The 20279-nt window shown below is 35.3% G+C and overlaps 1 protein-coding gene and 1 long non-coding RNA gene across 4 annotated transcripts in view; one reads left to right on the top strand and one right to left on the bottom strand.

Annotated features, from left to right (window-relative positions):
* LOC145695211 (uncharacterized) overlaps window positions 1-19295 on the top strand; it is a 332249-nt gene extending 312954 nt beyond the window's left edge. The window contains exon 3 of the long non-coding RNA XR_014133123.1: window positions 15446-19295. This is a non-coding gene — a long non-coding RNA (uncharacterized LOC145695211). The remainder of the gene's footprint in view (window positions 1-15445) is intronic.
* Window positions 1-20279, bottom strand: part of LOC145695205 (N-acetylated-alpha-linked acidic dipeptidase 2-like) — a 148516-nt gene that overhangs the window by 17754 nt on the left and 110483 nt on the right. For 2 of the 3 annotated variants that reach the window (XM_081772190.1, XM_081772191.1), the window contains exons 15-17: window positions 19220-19336; window positions 18464-18545; window positions 74-166 (exon numbers count right to left, since the gene is read on the bottom strand). In XM_081772190.1, coding sequence (XP_081628316.1) covers window positions 74-166; window positions 18464-18545; window positions 19220-19336 — 292 coding nt within the window. The remainder of the gene's footprint in view (window positions 1-73; window positions 167-18463; window positions 18546-19219; window positions 19337-20279) is intronic. The other variant, XM_081772192.1, reaches the window with a different exon arrangement.

Genomic DNA, 20279 nt, shown 5'->3' with positions numbered 1-20279 from the left:
GTCGTGAACTATACCGAATCCACTTATACTTGTTGTCAAAGATAACAATAATGCAATAGAAATTTCAGCTTACCTATCGTTTGGTCGCTCAGGTAGCCCCTCAGGGATTATAAATACTTTCTCCAATTCCATCATTTGATCATTCAGCATTCGAATTTCCATTGGGCTGATAAGAAAAATATGACAATTTAGTATTAACTTTCCAACTAATTAAACTTTGCATAACTCAATTATATAGCCTAAAACCTAAGCATTCATAACAATCATAGCATTTATGTTATCGTCCTGCAATGATAACCACTCTCTGTAAGAAGGCAGTAGGGATGCATTCGAGTCGAGTCGAGTCGAGATTTAAGCCTGTCTCGACTCGTCTCGAGAAAATGTTGTCTCGACTCGTGTCTCGACTCGAAAATATGTTTCTGTCTCGACTCGTGTCTCGACTCGACAGTCTCTGTCTCGACTCGACTCGAATTCGAGTCAAGACGTCTCGAAATTCGAGTCGAGACAAAATGTACGAGTTAAAATATACGCACACATCAGCGAGACCATCATGACTACCTACCTAATTGTCAGTATGTCGACTTTTGGCATGGATAAAAACGGCGACACGTCTTGGCATACACGCAATGATCCTTGATAGGTCGCTGGAGAGAGCTGGCACCACATGTGCTCACTCAGGTCACCTAATTCCCGTAAATTCCGGGAAGGGGGGCGATGTGTTCTGACATCACGTTCAATCACATCCCACAAGGGACATCACTCAAATGTCCGGCTCCAATTTCAATGAAACTTTTTTTTTTTTTTGCTGATAGAAGGCATGTATGCATCATTACTTGTGATGACAAATTTTTGCCATGGTGCATGTTTTCTATTTTTTTTAAATAACTTTTAAGAGTTGTGATGTGGTTATTAGAGATTACCACAGAAGTCCCTTACTACCCTTTGTAAACGGAGCGTTAATGAAGAAAAGTGAAGAAAAACCATGTGGATACATATAAGTCCTGGGGGGAAGTCGCATGGTAGATATGACCTTGATGGCAGCCATCTTGAAATCCGCCATTTTGAATTAAGGTCAAGTTTTCAAAATGGGAATAGGGTAATATGATACATAATTTCGGGCTAGAATTTAATTAGAAAAATAATGGTGAGGTTAGTTTTAAGATACACCCATTTGGGGGAAAGTTACCGGCATATTAATTGTTTTTACTTACTGTGTGCGTAAGACCCTTCTTACTTTCGTCTCAAGACCTGTAAATCGATCGCAACGGCAGAGCCCGGTTTCGCACTAGTGTTTAGAAATCTTTAAACTCACTTGAGGCAATATTTGTGGATTATTGTATTGTATTTTGCCTTTAATTAAATTTGAACCCACTTCATGATCTTGTGTAAAGTATCACTAAAAGAGAATTTCTGTTTTTATGGAGAACGTAAGCATAGCAATTATAAAAGGTGAGTAAGGTGCGTATGTATTTATAAGAAAGTTTATTTTACGAGTCTTTTGTGGTTCCGCCAACCTATTCTTTAGTTGTTGTTTTTTTTCAAAATACTCATATCTCATAAATAAAAGAGCTATTATAAAATCTCTTACCACTATTCTTTAATACTTATAAAATTTTATTTATTGTAAAAGCACTGGCGAAATATTTCTTATCGCCCACTAAAATTATGATGGAGCTCCTTCGTGGCTAACGTTTAGCATACTTGCCTTTGGCGTGGGAAACCTGGGCTTGATTCCCGGTGGGAGTTCATGAGGTTCGGATTCCACGTTAATCAGTAGGTCCACGTCTCACATAGCCTCGCTGCTGAACGGGACGTTAAAATCAGAATCAATTCAACTCAAAATTAGGGTTTTGACTTTATTATGACGTCATTAGTTTAAACGCCCAACTGCCCAGTAATTATAAACATTGACTACATTGTAAAATTGTAATTTGTGACGACTAAAATATCAGAAATTAAAGATTATTCTTTGGGTTTTGGAACATTTTGAAAAACGTGAAAAACTGGTACTGCACTAATACAACACACCTTTTGGATTTGTCATTGTGTAAAGTGATACAAACTAAAGAAGAATTACAACTTTATGAAATTGTATTAGGACTTATTATTTAGAAATAAACACCAAATAAGTGTAATAGTTCATATCCGTATCAAATACCAAGTTTATGATGAATCAACTACACAAAGTAGGATCCAAAAACGCTCATTGCAATTTGTTCCATCCTTCAGTCGAACCAGGAACTGAAACATAAAGAGTGACATTTTCTTTTTAAAGATACTTTGTCCACCTAAGTATTGTGAAGGTTTATGTCAGTAGAAGGAATTGCATTCCATTATACAAGCGCAATTTTACAACTTTATGTACACATTACTAAATATCGAACACCCTTGTCCATATGATTAGCGTAAGCGTCTTTGGTGCGGGAGACCTAGGTTCGATTTCCGATGGGAACTCCTGTGGTTCTGAACACACGTTAATTTGTAAGTTCACGTCTCATATAGCCTTGATGCTGAAAGGGACACTAAACTCTAATCTAATACTAAATACAAATATTTAAAGAAAAATGATGACGCACCAAGATGACGTGAATTTGGCTATCAAATCCATTTTGTGTTTTCAGTTATTTTCTAGTAGTACTTTTTCTAGGCATCCTTTCAAAAGACAGTGATGCAAATTTCGTAACTGCGAATTCCTGTTAGAAGCCAAGAAATTATCCGATTAGATGCAAAATTTCCCGTCCACTAAAATAGATACCGTAAATTTACAATATCTAACAATAAATAATTTTGAAAGATATCGCTTTCGAGGGAAAAAAATGAAGTGAAATCTTTGAGTTTTACGTCCCACGGTTATGCCGGTTAGGCTAAAGGAGAGGGGTGATGATGAGAAATTAGTGAAATCGTGGAATGAAGAAAGTGGGAGGAACGGAAGAACCCCGAGGAAACCCACGCACACGGTGTTTGTCCACCACAAAGTTCACTTGGTACGAGCTGGGATCGAACCAGGGTCCCCAAGCACCAGAGGTGAACGATCTACCACTGAGCCACCGCGGCCCCGCTTTAGAGGGGCCATGACGTATAGTTGAACTCATTCTCGCAGTATGAAAGACATTATTTATAATTATGCATGATAGGATCACAAACAAAATTTAAAAATATTATGTGCACTTTCTTTTAACAAACATTATATTGTCTTTTATGGTGTGGAAGGGAATGTTATGTTCGAAAAAAAAGTCCTTAACACGATTCTTGTTGCTACACACTGCATGTTTCTAGCCACAGAAAAGATGCAGCGATAGGTAGGCTATTTTTCAATTGCTTTACATTAGCTTGATGTTTCAAGTCTTTTGTGTGTTTCTGAAGTTCACTTTTACCACAAAAGAGCTCAATATTAACATGTCTTACATAGCTTTGGTTCGATTCTCAACACGGACTGCAACTACCCGTTAAATTGTGCATCCGAAAGGCACTCTTTGTTAAACCTCGCTTATCACCGCTCATCTTAATAATATATATAACTTCACCTCGAAGCAAATGTTGCATTTCTCTCTTTCATCCTAACACAAAACAAAACTAACCACAGCTGTGACACGAAGGAGGTATTTCAAAAAGAAACAAGCTGTGCTTCATAGAGATGTGTACCAAATGATAGAAGTATAAAGTATTGTTTTCTTTCCTGTTTATTGATATCAGTTGGTATTCTTAATGAGTTTACTCATTAGTTTAGAAAGAGTATATATGGAATTTGGACATATGTTGTACGTATTCTCCTGAGAAATTGATGAGACCAGAAAAGTTATAAGGACAGATGGAATAGGTTTAAGTGCATCTACGTGACTTTATCAAATATTTATTCTCCTTAATGGTACCACGCGGAAAACTTGGTATAGGCCTACTTTTCTCTTTGCCTCCCTCTGTTAGCTGTTTTGTATCATATATATCGGATGGTTTTGATATTTCTTCTGATCATTAAAACAACAATGGTACCTGTGTGCGTGCAGAAATGCAAAAGCACAAGGTAACTTCCTATTTGTTTTGGAAACAACAAACCCATTTCACGTGTGCGAGAGAAATTGAGCACAGCGAGATCGGGTGTTTACTCACGGTCAGTTTGCAGCAGGAGTCCATGGTAAAAATTTGGCTATCTCCAAAACACTCGCAAAACCTTACAAATACAAAAGACTGCGCTTCAAAGAAAGTTTAGACACAGATGTTTCAATTTTCTTTTAGCATCGTTCTTCAGCAAAAGAGTCGGTTCATTGTATTCGAAAAAGAGAAGGGAGAAAGGGTGAATTTATATTTTATGTGGGGGGTAACGTTGTAAGTAGTATAAACAATACATACCGCTTCCGACTCTGTACGCATACACTAGCCGCGGAGTTCACACACACACACAGAATCAGAGTCCTCACACACCAAGGGTGAGAGCTGTGCCATTGAGTCACAGCGGCCACGGGGCTAGGTCGAGTCCACTTTACGTTCATAGTTTCTTAGTACATAAATGTTACGATTATGAAATAGATTTTCCTTAATGAGCTGCATAAAAACAAAAGCTTTCGAAATGCATTAAACAATTAGCTCGATTTGAGTGTGAACTTAAAGTTATATCAGAGTGTAAATACGGATACGCACCAAAGCTCGAAAACTTAATACACTATTTCTCCTATATAGTCAGCATGTATCAAGCAATTATTCAGCTTTCATTTGAGAGGATGGAAATCGAAGGCCCCTGAACAACTATGTTACTAATGTGCGGAATGTATTTATCTTACAGTGAACTGCTTTGATGCCAAGTGGCCTAACTCCAAAATTGAAATTTTCCAGGAGTGAAAGTTGAAGTTCAATATCTCATGAACAATCCATATTTCTTTTATATTGGGAACCAAAACCATAACTACTATATGTAGTTCATTGTTTTATAACTTAGTGTTTACAAAAATCCTTTTAAAAAATACCTATTCATAGAAGTGGATGGTACTTATCTGTACTAGTTCTTGGCATCCAAGCAGTCCACTTATTGTAATACTAGTTTAATATACCCATTCTTCGCATGGGGGCTGTATTTGGAAGTCAACACCTGTGGAAGTATCACCATTCATTTCAGTGACCGCGAAAACTATGGATTTGACACTAGTATCAATCAATATGGGCTATTTATACATGTCTCGGTATTCCTCACCCGCTGACACCCGGCCCGCATACAGTAGTAGCTGAATTTGCAAGTCATCGCTGATGGAAGTTTCACCATTGATCTCAGCGACCGTGAAAATTATGGATTTGACACTAATGTCGATCAATTTGGATTACTTTTACTACATGTCTCGCTAAACACCCCCCTGAGACCCCCTGGTTCCAATTTTGACAAAAACGCTTCGCCTTAGACTGGGACCTGGACCAAGGTATCCGTGACCAAAATTTGGTAACTCTCGGTCAACTTGTCTGGTCCCCAGGTCGGTCCCAGTAAACGTCCCCCCGAGACCCCCTGGTTCGAAATTAAAAAAAACGCTTCGTCTTGATCTGGGGTCTGGACTAAGGTACCCGTGACCAAATTTTGGGAACTCTCGGTCCACTCGTCTGGTCCCCAGGTCGCACAGACAGACAGACAAACACACAAACAAACTCTTTATTTTATTTATATTAGATAAGATATACTATGTAAAATAGTCTCGTATCATAATATGTGATGTACAACAAATGTTACATTATATATTATCCGTAGCTCGTGATATGCTGCAACATATTAAAGCCTCAGAATAGTTGGGCAAGCGAATAATCCAGAAGTTACGTAACCCTATTGCGTTCATGGGAACGAAAACACAATAATTATAACTATGCTAAATTACTATAGACTACCAACTGCTCATTCAAAGAATTTATGAAGTTCACTCTATCGCAATAGTTTTATACAAACTAGATTTAGACTACGGATAATAGTTTTATACAAACTAGATAATCAATTATTATTATTATTATCATTATATTTGCAGTACAACCAAATACAACGACATTAACTATTAGTTCTAATTAACTGAATTGAGCTGAAAATTAAATCTTGATCTTTAAAGATTAACTATTAATTTTATGCGTTCTGTACCTTTCTAAAGGAATAAAAGCTGGAATTGGTTTCAAGGCTGTTTCTGAGTGAATACTTTCTTCAAAATAATATTAAAAATTATAGAAAGATTTTCGAGACATTCGAGTCGAGTCGAGATTTTTAAGAGCCGTCTCGACTCGACTCGTGTCTCGACTCGAAAATTCGAGTCGAGAAATACGTTTGTCTCGACTCGTCTCGAATTTTACAAAGTGTGTCTCGACTCGAGCGCATCCCTAGAAGGCAGTATTTAGTTTTAAGTATTCTCTTTCTTATGTAAAAAAATTTAACTATTCACTTTATTATTCCTAAGTCTATAATTTGTCCTCTTCCTATTATTTAGTCAGTATTAGTCAAATGTATTGGAATAGTTATATTTACTCACTTATTCATTACGAATAATGGTTCACAATTAGAATTTGTCTAGCTGGGGGCTTTCCCCCAAGCCCCTGCGTTTGTTTATTAACATTAGTGTTGTTCAATTGTATTTAATTTTTATCATTGTAGTCTACCAGAAGTGCCAGATGTGGTGTAGATGATGTTCCATTTAAATAACATGGGGAAGAGTCTTCAGTTCATAATAAAACAGTGGCGTATTTTATGGGCAACCGAGGCTACCCATACAAAGATGCAACAACAAAGATAGTTAATATAACACGTATAAATTAATTAATAATAATATTTGTACAGTTTATTATCTCCTTTTCATGGTACTACATTCTCTATATTTTCGCAAACACGAATACATACTAAGGCGACCGTTAACGCTTAGAACGCTTTCTCGCTTTCGTAAACACTGATGATTTGACAACTCTTTAGAAACCGCAGTCGTCTGCCAGCGGAGAGAAACATGTAACTACTTGCGCGCCCAGGTAGGTTCCCCCGTAACAGTATACTAGCAAGGCACGGAATGGCAACCAAGCAGGTTATCTTTGTGTGGATCGGTTTCAGCAGGCGGAGCGAGTAAATTGAAGTTAAGAACAATGCCATAGCAACCATTTTGGGGCTATCTGAGAATTTCTGGGCATCATTTCGTAGTGCTTTGCGTCAATGCAATCCAAAATTTGTGTTTTACTTTGCGATTCTTGTCACTGTAGTTATAATTACTTATTGCGTTATTTGCATTGAGTTGAATCCGCTGATTTTGCGCCAGTCATTACAAAACGAGGCCCGCAGACAGTATTGTAGATTGGAGAATGTGTTAACTTCTATTACTCTGGTGAGTTGAGTTGAGTTGATTTTTAGTTTAGCGTCCCGTTCAGCAGCGAGGCTATATGAGACGTGGACCTACTGATTAACGTGGAATCCGAACCACATGAGCTCCCTCCGGGAATCGAACCCGGGTCTCCCACGCCAAAGGCGCATACGCTAGATTCTGGTGAGCATTGCGAGTAATATTTAGCGGGAAAATGAAATGCTACGAAGATTATTATCAATCTTTATTTTCTTACAAAGTAAATTGATTATAGAACGTTTTTGTAAGGCTAGAATCAATACATTAATGGATTTAAGACCAAATAGCAAAATCACTATACATATTTCGTGATGCAAATTGATGAATGAAAAATATTGTATGAGATAACCGGGCATATTTCGTAACCTTTTGCGTTGACACAACACAAAATTTGCGATTTAGGTAGCGATAATGGATATAACAATTATAATAACTCTCTGCATTTTTGCGTTACGTAGCTATACTAGAATTTTTGCGAAGATGGTACGGAATGACAACCAACGTCAGTAACAAAGGCGGCTCTTGAGGAAAGTGACATTGGTAAAAATTAACATTTTACGAATGCAATCCGCGAGAAGTTAACTGCGCAAATGTATAATGGGATTTCATTTACGGTGAAAAACATTAATGGTCTCAAAACAAAAGTTCAAACAAATATATCAACCACTTTTTGTTCATTGTAATGCATATTTTAATAATAATAATAATAATAATAATAATAATAATAATAATAATAATAATAATAATAATATACAAGGTCAGTGGTAACCTATGTCTTCAAACCAGTGTACGCCACTGTAATATCCCGGCAGTTCCCAGTGTCACCTACAGGTGACACTACTTTGGATGCATGTAATTTAATTCCTTTTTTTTTTTTTTTTTGAAACTTAGTTTCAATTGTCAAAGGGTGAAGAACTGTCCTTAAACAAACAAATTAGTGTTATTAGAACTCGACGCTCATCTAGTGGAAACTTCTGCATTGATGTTTCCAGAATGGCGTCACCGAATATTAACAAGATGACTAGGTGTGCCCGAAATGACGCTTCTACCAGTCGCAGAAGGTGAGTGGGTGTAATATAAATGTTATAGTATTTTTCTTCAAGTATCAGTTAGTGATAATATTTGTTTTGAAGAAAAGAAATCTAAACTCTAATTTATCTTATGACCAGTTGAATTTCCGTTGTCACCTACAGGTGACACTGGGATATAGAGCTACTTTTTGTATTGAAGAATGTAATAAGTACTACTATTGTATAACCTGGAATATTGTGCTTTTGTGTGTATGTATATGTGTGTGAATGCGCGCCCCCGCGCGTGTGCGTGTGTGTGTGAGAGAGAGAGAAAGAGAGAGAGATGTACCTAACTTATTCACTTGTGGCAATAGAAAGGGTAAGAAAAGGGCCCACCTTCTGTATTACTATTTGTGTTAGGTAATCTACTTGTGTGATAAAAGATATGAAGTCAAGATTGCTGATTAGTGATATTTTATCCCTTGTACAGAAGAAAATATACAATTAGTTACCTTCTACTTGGTAGAAAAAATGTAGTCATATTTACCTTCAATAAACTAATAAATTTAGTTTTCATTCGGTGCAGAATTTTCTTGCAAGGAATATGCACCTTTTGTAGAGCTTTTATTTCATTTCGTTTACATTCCTTTGCTATCCTCAACTAAAAGAGACTTCTCAGGTTCCATTCAATCTAATATCCAATGAATATGTGCGAATCCAAAGCAGCCAAAGTTTGGTTCCGAATATATCTCTTGCTTCAGTCGAGAAAACTACGTATCCCACAGGCATTTCATATTGTTGGAATTTTAGAGATTCGAATTCATCTGATATTTTATACAAAATAACTGTTTGTTACAGTGATTCCAAGATTACTTTATTCAAAAAATCTGTCTTTTTTCAGCTTGAAGCTCCATGAAATTCTCGACTGTCTGGAAGAAAACGAATCTGATCTTGACCTACAAGAAATAGTTCTAATTCCTCCTGAAGATGACTATAACACTGAAAAAGACAACGGAGATGAAGATGTGGCTGATATGAATCGACTACCGCTAAGAGTTTTGAGGCCTTCTGTTGAAGTAAACATTACTTCACAAGAAGTTGAAGATGAACACACAAAATATGCTGACAGGGAGAAAAGTGTTTATAATAGTGGTGATGTACCTTACAAGAAAGGGAAGTAAACGAGTAAATCAGTGACTAAAGATTCCAGTTGTAACTCTGAACGTAGAGAGTGGTCCGGAAGACACGAGGTATTCACAAACCAATATGGACGGGGAGACAAAGATGAAGTGGTTTCTCATAACAAGGAATTGATAGTTTCTCTAACGGAGTGCTTTGAACTTTTTTCTGATGAAGTTATTGAACACATTTGTGAAATGCCAAATAGATATGCTTCACAAAACAATCACGCACTCGACGTAACAACAGATGAGATTAGGGTTTATATTGCGATTCTGGTTTTAACAGGTTATCTGACACCAAAATACTTACATATGTTGTGGGAAATCAAGGCTGATACTCACAACAAGATGGTTGAAACTAGTACGAGAAGAAATAGATTTTTTGAAATTCAAAAGTATGTTCATCTGTCAAACAACCTAAATCTCCCAGAAAATGACAAATTTGGCAAAGTTAGGACATATTTTACAATTCTAAATAAGAAATTTACTGACAATTTCAAAAAAAGTAAGTTCCTCTCATATATCTATAGATGAAACCATAATTCCTTATTTTGGTCGCCATGGCACCAAACAGCATATCCATGGCAAGCCTTTGCGCATTGGTTACAAAGTGTGGTCTGCTGCTACACGCGAGGGATACCTGATCACATTTGAGCCTTATCAAGGATCTAAATCTGCTTATTTACCCAAGCAAGACGAATTCGGTTTGGGAGCTGCTGTTGTACTCGAGATGAAATCACGTCTTCCTCGTGAATTAGGTCCTTATAATCTGTATTTTGACAACTTTTTTACATCCTTGCTCCTTCTAACAGAACTTTCAAACCGTAACACTGGTGGAACAGGGACTATTAGAAAAAACAGAACTCAGAAATGCCCTGTCGAAGACACACATCTGCTAAAGAAAATGAATCGAGGATCCATGTCTTTCAAGTGCACCAAAGACATTACGATTGTCAAGTGGAATGATAATAGTGTAGTGACTATTGCGTCTAACTGTCACTCCCCATTCCCAATTTCGAAAGTTGATAGAATAGGAACGATCGAATCGAAAAGAAGAAAGATTCAAATTGAATGCTCGTCAGTTATACAAAAATATAACAGATACATGGGAGGGGCAGATAGGTTTGACGAAAATGTTCACCGTATGCGCATAGGTTACCGGGGTAAAAAGTGGTGGTTCCCTCTGTTTGCTTTCGGAATCGACGCAGTGTGCCAGAATGCTTGGCTAATATTTAGAACCACAACCACTGGGAGTCGATTTACATATTGTGATTTCAGGAGAGCAGTAGTGCAAGCCTATTGCCAAAAATATGGAAAACGTGCTAAGAAAAGTGTTGTGTGTGCATCACCTGTTTCATCGAGAGTTTCATTGGAGCAGCGAAATAGTGGAAGTGTTGAAGATCACGACCGTGTGGATTGTCCACAAAGAAGATGCGATTTCTGCCACAAGAGAACTAGAATAATGTGTGGAAGATGCGAGGTTGGGTTACATCAGCATTGCTGGTATAAGTTCCATAATGCCAATCGATTATTTTTTTTCCAAATCCGAACGCAAGGTTGGCAGAAAAGGAAAACAAACTCTCAGTTTGATGGCGTTCAAACTGTTTCATGAACTGCTTTGGTTTTTGAACCTCAATTTATGCTGGATATTTGTTGCAATGTGTGTGTAATCTCTTATATAGGTTGAATTTTTGTTGCTTTTAAAATATATACACGAGAACCATATATACTTACAATAAAACTTCCACTCTCATTAAGTTTAGCATGGTGTCAGTTTGTACACGTATTGCCCAGTGTCACCTGTAGGTGACACCATGGTACCGGGGTACCGGGGTATGAGTTTCTCAAAATAATATGAAATATGTATTAAGGAGTGCCTAAATAAAAACTTTTATTTGCGAGAACGTTTAATCTTTATAAATAACGGTATGGGGATTGCCGGGATATACAACTCCACTTAAGTTGGGACTATTTTTTTAAATTTTTGGTGATTTACTTAGATAACTCTATCAAAAACTTACATGCACGTAAAATTTCAAGTTTCTGTTCCAACTTCAATTAACTAAAATTTGAGATTTAGTATCCGAAAAATCACTTATTTGAATAGCATGGAGAATTTTCCTTCTCCCACTTAGACTAGGGTGATCAACCGTCCCGTAAAAACGGAATTGTCCCGTTTTTCACTACCATTCCCGGTGTCCCGAAAAATTTTTCAGGAACGCCAAAATGTCCCGTATTTACGTACATTGGGTACAAAAAAGCTTTCCAATCTAAAATTTTCTAATTTATATTATTATTTTCTAACCTATGTGATTTTATTGGAATTACTGAGCAACGTCATTACGACGTTTGTGATATTGGATGTGGTATTACACTGTTTTCCCTCCTAGGCCTCCCCCTCCAAGACTCCCACTTCGCAGACGACAGTGCAAGGGACTGAAAGTCATGAAAAACAAACTGTTTTTACTCTCTGTTTTGGGCGGTGGAAGACTGAGACGCTGTCATCAGTACAGTACAGTATTTCCGTGATTTGACTAAGATGTAACATACTGTCATTTACAAAAGGGGAACAAAAGTATAGAACCATAAAAGTGAAAGTAAAAAGAAAACTAGCAGTAAGTGAAATAATGTTTAAAAGTAAGAAAAAGCAAATAAAAGGAGTTGGAATCCGATGCTGAGAGTAGTTCGTTGTAAATTCTGCTGGTGACAGATTTTGTTGATTGACAGATATTGATGAATATTTCATATATTTTTAGTAATGTTTTCAAAATTTCATTTTTTGTTAGTTGCTGATAGTTACTTGTTATTGAATTAATTGCACAACCTTTTCAATAGGTTTTAAAACGAGAATGTAAATTTGCCCCTTTTTTGTGAGACACACATACACACAGAGAAAGAGAGAACGGAGAGACCCAAAAGTAAAAAGTTGTCCCGTTTTTCTACAAGGTCATCCTAACTCAGACCCTCCAGGAACAAAAATACTTCGTTTTGGCAGTTTTCAGTGAGGTAGTTCCGGAAGGCTAGAAACATGTCGAATTGCAACATTGTAGTCCTATCGAAAGTACCCAACAATTATGAGGTGTGCAAGGTGTCCATTTAAGTAACAGATTTTTCTTTAGTTTCCCATTAAATCTCACTATTCTTGGGTATTTTTATTTGGAGGCATTTACTGAGATAAGGCTATAAAAACCTACAATTATATAAAATTCAAGTTTTTATTCTAATTCAAATTACCTAGAACTTGAGATTTAATGTCAAAAATACTCCTATGTTTTAAATAACATGCGAACTCTTTCATCCTCCTTTTTACCCTTCTGAAAATCTTTTTTTTTTTATCCATTTTTCATAATTTTCTGTAGGCTTCTCTCTTAAAGCTATAAGCATACAAAATTTCAACTTTCTACGTCAACGGAAGGTACCCATGATTTTATGTCAGAGAGCACCGTTATGTAAGCCTTATGTCATGTAGCTTTATATATTAGAGGTTATTCGAAGTATTATTTGTTACTGAAATGATTACATGCTTATTCAAATTATTGTTCGACTAAGCGATTCGAATAATTATTTTATGTTGAAAATTCAAATGATGCATTCTTCGAATATTTGAGTATTCGAATAGATGAGCATGTAGAGATAAAGAATTTTTTACCTCTAAATAAGAATCTCATCACCCTATTTTTACATGTATCTACTTGTGAATATCTACTACAACTTATGATATGAATAATCACTTTTGCTATGAAGTAATAAATCATTGAAGAAATAATTATATTACTTTATACCAAGTTCTGATAGAAATTTACCAGGTCTACAGTACTTGCAAGTATTTACTAGTTGTTAAATTTTTTTTTAATATGAAATATTGACTTCTTATGGAAATACATTTTTAAAAAACATTCTTTTTATTATTATTAAGTTAATCTTAATGTATGCGGGTATTTTCACCTAAAAAAGGGAGAGACTGGAGCATAGTGGCTTAGTGGTAGAAATCTCATGCAAGGAATCAGAATTTCGAACCAGTCTATACGATTTTGGGGTGAACAACATTGTGTCCGTGAGTTTTGGACCCATTCTTCCGCTTCTTCCCACAGTGTTATTCAACCAATAATTTTTCATTCATAATCATTCTCTTTCCCTAAACCATCAATCTCTTTTAGCCTAAAGGATATAACTGTGGGTCGTAAAACTACTGATTTTATTTTCATATACTTTATTTAGAATTTAAAGTTCACACTTACTGCGACATGATCATAGGGTGTAGTTATGCCACGTATCGAATAATAATAATAATAATAATAATAATAATAATAATAATAATAATAATAATAAGAAGAAGAAGAAGAAGAAGAAGAAGAAGAAGAAGAAGAAATGTCTAAATAATATTCTCGCAAAGGAAAGATATAAAAGATTTATTTCAGGAAGAAAATTGAAAAATGTATTACCTCTAATTACTTATTCTCTCTTTTCATATACGTTAGTCAAATCCTATTTAAAATAATATTGTTCTAAACTCATCATCATAAATCTTCTTACAACAGTGACAAAGTTATAATCGTCAAATTTAGAGGTTTTCATGTGCTACGGTCTACAGTTCAACTCTTCATCTCGACATTGTTCTATTAGCGCTCATCGTTTGTGGTCCTCTTTCCCTACCTTCTGCTTTTTCCAGCACATCATTTTTTTATGTATATTTCAGAATAGTCTAAAATATTTCACTTTTATAGGATATAGCTGAATTGTTTGGCCTTCACATGGAAGCAATAGATTTATGGAAAATATTTCAAAGGTGTAATTTGAGTACCTCCCATACACGCTTCCCCTTAGAATACGTATTTTAATCTAAATGAAGTTGTAAAAATCCAGTTCTCTAACCAAATACTAAGTATATTCAAAAATTCATTTAAACGAACTGAGTTTCAGTGAAAGTGTGCTAATAGATACTCAGGTCGAGCGAAGGGCTAACTATTTTCAAAAATTGATTTTAATTAGGTTAATTGTTTCATTAGTTTTGCTATTGTATGAATATAAAATGAAAAATTAACATATTGAAATTGCCCTGTTTTGCCTTTAGCTGTTGAATTTTCGAAAACGCTTGAACACTTGCCAACTTATTTTTAATAAGGAGTTATGTATCAAATTTATTTGGCATAACTTAAGGGGCCCGTCAGATAGGGCAATTTTGGGTAATATGGACAGTTGGATAATATGGGCAGTAGTGATGTCAACCGGCTCGGCACGGTTCAACTGAGCAATCGGCTCGATTGCAATGAACCATCGGCTCGAGCCGGCTCGGTTGCGATGAGCCACCGACTCGGTTCGGCTCGGCTCAGATGAACCATCGGCTCGAACCGACTTGGTTGCGATGACCATCTTCTCGGTTCGGTTCAGCTCAGGTGAGCCATCGGAGCCGGCTCGGTTAGGGTGAGCCATCAGCTCGGCTCGGTTCGGTTCTACTGAGCCGAGGACTCGAGCAACTTCAGTTTGGTGAGCTTTTGGCTCGGCTCACTTCCGGTGACTGAGCCGTGAGCCGTGAGCCAAGCCGCTCGAGCTGTTGACAACACGATTAAAATTGCTAACTGCGTGCTACAAAATGTTAAAACAAAAGCCCAATTTTCGAAGTTGGATGTTTTATATTTGAGTTTGTAGTAACTGATTTGTTAATTAATCTCTTAAATCAGTGGGCACTAGTTTGATCTCTGTTGTAAATATCATCCAAAAAAGTATTGAAATAATAGTACAAATATGTAAAGAAAATCGAGTACGCTTACAACTATTATTATTAAGGTCATGTAACAGCATCTATGTAGTTTTTTTAAAGGCATCCTTTGGGTTTATCTAGTCTTGTTTTGTTTTATTACTTCCATCTATTTATCAATAACTGAAAAAATATTTGTAAGCTAACTTGTATTTTTTCTTTGTTGTTAATCAGGACGATGTTGCGCCCAACCAGCTCAGCTCACCTGAGCCGAGCCGCTCGAGCCGCTGACAACACTAATGGGCAGAACTAAGGTTTTCAGAGTATTATTCATACCAGGACTAATCTAAAACTGAATTTCTTAGTTGATAACATTGTGTATACCAGTTAAAAGATGGATACAAATGTGCACGACGTGTAGTGCGGTCAAACGAGGCAATTCTTGGCAAAAACTCGAAAAATGAAATAAAAGATTGACTCGATATAATTTGTTATAATGAAACCTTAATAGTGTATACGTAAGATAGTGTGCACGAAAGAAAGTGATAGCAGCTTACAATGAGCTCATGGCATGTGTAAACTTGGTTATCCGCCGAAGCTGGAGAGGCACTGCTTAGTGACAGAAGATAAGAAGTTGACTTTGAATGCGACTATCTCTACATTGTGTATAGATATTCAAATGGCTGGTAAACATGGTAACACGACCCACATATATGTATCGTTTTGTATATTTAGAATGTTGATGTGATGTTTAGTAGTACTACCTAATATAATATTTGGAAAATGCTGTGGTACTGAAAGCATGTAAACTATGGTCAAACGATAGAATGTCATTTTAGTAGAAAATATGGCATAATATGTCTGTGATTTTTAATATGTCGTAGCGGAAACATTGTTCTTAATGTATGCAAAGAGAAAACCTGTACATATTTGCACTTTTGGGAAATATAGTGTATGAAAATGTTTGAGGAAAAACGTATTCTGGATATAGTGCTGCTTTTCAATTGAACTGCGATGAATGTGAGAGCAAGTGTTAGGTTATTAACGGTACAACATTATTTCTCCTTAATGATGTAACAAACAACGTCGATCGTATGTATATATCGTTTCAAATGAATTTTCAAACATAACCAGTACCTATATGGAACTGAGATTTATCATGTCAGTTTGATTAAAATGTATAACTCAAAAGGGGCAAAGGGTTCCAAATCTATGTATTAAAAAATATAGTATCTCACTAGTCCCTCATACATGTATACATACATACATACTCGTATATGTATACATATATGAATATATGTAGATAGATATATCTTTCAGCATTACGCTACTTTTCTAGTTTTTCGTGCACAAATTATCAGGTATTCCGTATATCAATGTGAATAAAAACTTGCTTACAGAAAAATAATCCCTAAGTACGAAAATGTGAATCATTTTTGACCATGTTTATTCCAAGGATGTTATAAAATAGAAGATCTGACCTTACAACAAAATCTTGAAGCCATACGTCACAGTTTTGCCACCCCTACTCTGCCCACTCCGCACAATAAGATCGCAATGTTCTGAGCCAACAATCATGGCAGAAACGAAAGTAGCCAATCAGACGATGACGGAAACGACAGTAGCCAATCAGACGTGCCGATGCTCGGTTGTTTTTTTGGCTTCATTGATTTAATAGGCTGAAGATACATATGGGCAGATCCTCTATTTTATAACATTCTTGGTTTATTCAAGCAAGAATACTACTAACATATCTTACGTATTGTTGAGAATGTAAGATAATTTTAAAAGGTGAGTGACCACGCTTTTATCAATAGGACTTTCCGTTAAAAATTTTCTTCTAAAAATACTCTCTCTCCTGTTTTCTTTGTCAAAATTATCTTCTGTAAACTACGCATAATAACGGTAACAATAAATAAATAAAAATAAAAAAAAACTGCTTTAACAAAACATACAAACAAAGCTTTTTTCTCTTTCTTTATGGCTAAAAGTAAGAAATGAGACAACGTCTACATTCTTTGGATGCTATTCCTAAGGTTGAAAGCTGAAGTTCTTACTTACCGGTATATTTAAGAAAGCGGTATCTTAAAATCCACTGTAGTCAGTGGTTCCCTGCTTGATGTCATATGCTTGATTGTACCCAGTGCTTTTGGTCTCAGTCTCAGTTTCTCATTTTATCCTACAATATATATCCTCTTAAATGTTTGGATTCGGGTTCGATTAACGGTGGTGACACTCAGTCGAAAATGAGTAATATCTTTATCAGTCCAGATATCTTGAGCGAGGTTTTTCCTGAGTTTTTCTCTTTCACATCAGACAAATGCCGGGATAGCACCTAACATACAAATCTCAGGCTTCTTCGTACGCGCTTTTGGCGTTTGGGACCCGGATTCAATTCCCGGTGGGAGCTCGTGTGGTTCGGATGCCAGGTTAATCAGTAGGTCCCTTCTCATGTAGTCTCGCTGCTGAAAGGCACATTAAGCTCAAAATCAACCCAATTCTTCCTTCCTTCCCTATTTCTTTTTTCTTTCCCCCTTCACTGGATAATGTGTTCGCACAAGGACTTCATCTCTCATACGTGACAGGTTTATGGTCATAGAATCCGATAATGCCCAGAAATATGAATAAATAAACAATTCCTCTGAAATATATTTTTAGAAAAGTACGGTTTACAAAAGTTTTTTAAGGTTGTTAATTGTTTTTTTAGTCTTTATTCTATATCCTACAATCAATTCTACACTAGTAACTTTCTTAACTTGAAAATACTACATAATTTAAATGTGTAAGCTTATACACTTTATGCTCAAACTTGTTGTCATGAAGCTGTCGGCAACCAGCCAAACGTCTGTGGAGATTTCAGTTATATAAGCTGCAGGGGCTTGAAAATTATTCCCAAATAACTAATTTTTATTAATTTTTCAGTAAAACGATAGGCTACAGCAAACATTATGTGAATGTTGTATTGTCGTAGAGTTTACGAATCTATACGAAATTTCAGAGCTTTAGTTGGTATGGAAGTGCGTAAGATTTAAGTTTGACAAGATTTGACAAGAAAAAAAGCGTAACCTAACAAAACAATGTAATAATGTTATTGTCACTCTAAAAAAATCGAAACTAAAGAAAATATTATACATTTAATAAAGTACTAATAAAATTAAGAAAACAAGAGATAGTTGGAAAATAGTTACCGTGTTCGTGTAGTAAGTTATTGTTACTTAGTCAAATATTTGTACGAAAAATTATTATACTTACTTCAGCTTATTAATATTCTTTCTGCTTTCTTCCCATTGGTAAGTTACATTTACGAAATCTTCAAGTGATTCTTCAATTGTATCTGGAAATATTTAGAACTATAGTACACTGAACGTATTAATACTCACTATATAAACTTAATTCAGTAATAGTTACACAAAATCACAAAAAAAAAAAAATCCTTGGATAATGCGGTGTACTTGTAAGTTTCCCTGTAGTGAAAAAGAAAATAGTTCATTCTTGATTTTTAGTAAAACTTCATTATAAATACCCACTACATTTACTTCCGTTAACAGATTTGTAAGTCTAAGACCGAAATTTGGTGGCCCACAATTCGGGAACCAAAGGTTATCACGTGACTAAATTTGAAATGTTAGTATACCTTAATAAGCTTAATATGCATATGAAATATCGTAATGTGTATGCCTTTGGTTCTTAACTTATTACCTATCAAATTTTGGTTTGGGCTTAAATAAATCAAAATACCGGTTTACTGGCAAATAACTAAGGAACCGAAGCCGTGAGCACCATAATATTTAATATGCCTATCAAGCTCGTACAGTTCTATCATCATCCCAATTTTGGTTAATATCGAATGAGTTTTATTGATCATATATGATATAGGCCCTACACTATCCTTGTGATCTATTTATTTATTATAAAAATTAAGTGACGAATGAAAACTAAATAAACCAATAAGAATTTACTATTATTTACCCTAAAAACAAAAACACTAAAATTGTATTTGAAACTCACCTAGAGTTAGTCCAAATTCTTCTAACCGTTTGTCGTATCCTTTCTCCCTTAATTTTTCGAAAGTTTTTGTTATGACTTCGGCATAATGGGTTACGTTAAAAGGGATTATTAAAGATTCTGTGAATACAAAAGAGCAAACCGTATCAGTTTTCCACTAAATTAGATCGATAGAAGTAGTTCTATACTAATAAAACAGCTCTATTATCTGAAAGGATTTTTTTTAATTTGTTATTTCCTCTTGTTTCATAATATCATTTTTAAGATAACTTCTTGTCACATGAAATTTAATGCATACACATGAAATAGCTGAATGTTTCTTAAAATTTGGCTATTGTATGTTAAAACAATAATTGTATATTTGTAACTATGTGAAGTACTAACGTGATTCTTAAAATTCAAGTTAGTTACAATACACATTGTCTTTTATCTGAATGATACATTCAAATTTTCTATGAAATAGATATTATCTTTATCTAAATAATGTAATTATACTAGTATTAGAAAAATCAAATTTAATGCTTATTCTAAATTAAAATAACAGTATATGTGTCTAAATACAAGTCATATGATTGTATGTAAATGAAGTAAGTTTGTTCATCCACATTAGTAGATTGTTCAATCTCGAATCATATGTTTGAATCTAAATGAAGTAATCGTGCGTTTATTAAAAGTGGAGTTTTGTTAAAACCACAACTACTTTTGTATCCGAATTCTCCCGTTTTCTCCCACTTTCTTCATTCCACCATTTCATTAATTCCTCATCATCATCGTCTCCTTTAGCCTAGCCGGCATGCGCGTGGGACGTAAAATTTAAAGATTTCATTTCATTTCATTTTTACGTATGTTTGTATTTAAATGAAATAATTACTTGTACGTTAAAATAGGAGTTTGTTAATAACTTTAATAACATAGAAGTTCGTATCTAAATATACATGTTCAATAATCATAATCACATGTTCAATATCATGCAATGTTATTGAAATTAAAAGCGCATGACGTATCTAACATAAGTGAAATAATCCTGTGATTGTTTGAAACAAATCTTGTATTTTGAAAATAA

The sequence above is a fragment of the Thermobia domestica genome, chromosome 9 (genome assembly GCF_964235325.1).
Source record: "Thermobia domestica chromosome 9, izTheDome1.hap1.1, whole genome shotgun sequence".
Lineage (NCBI taxonomy): Eukaryota > Metazoa > Arthropoda > Insecta > Zygentoma > Lepismatidae > Thermobia > Thermobia domestica.
This window is presented reverse-complemented; position numbering and strand designations above follow the sequence as displayed.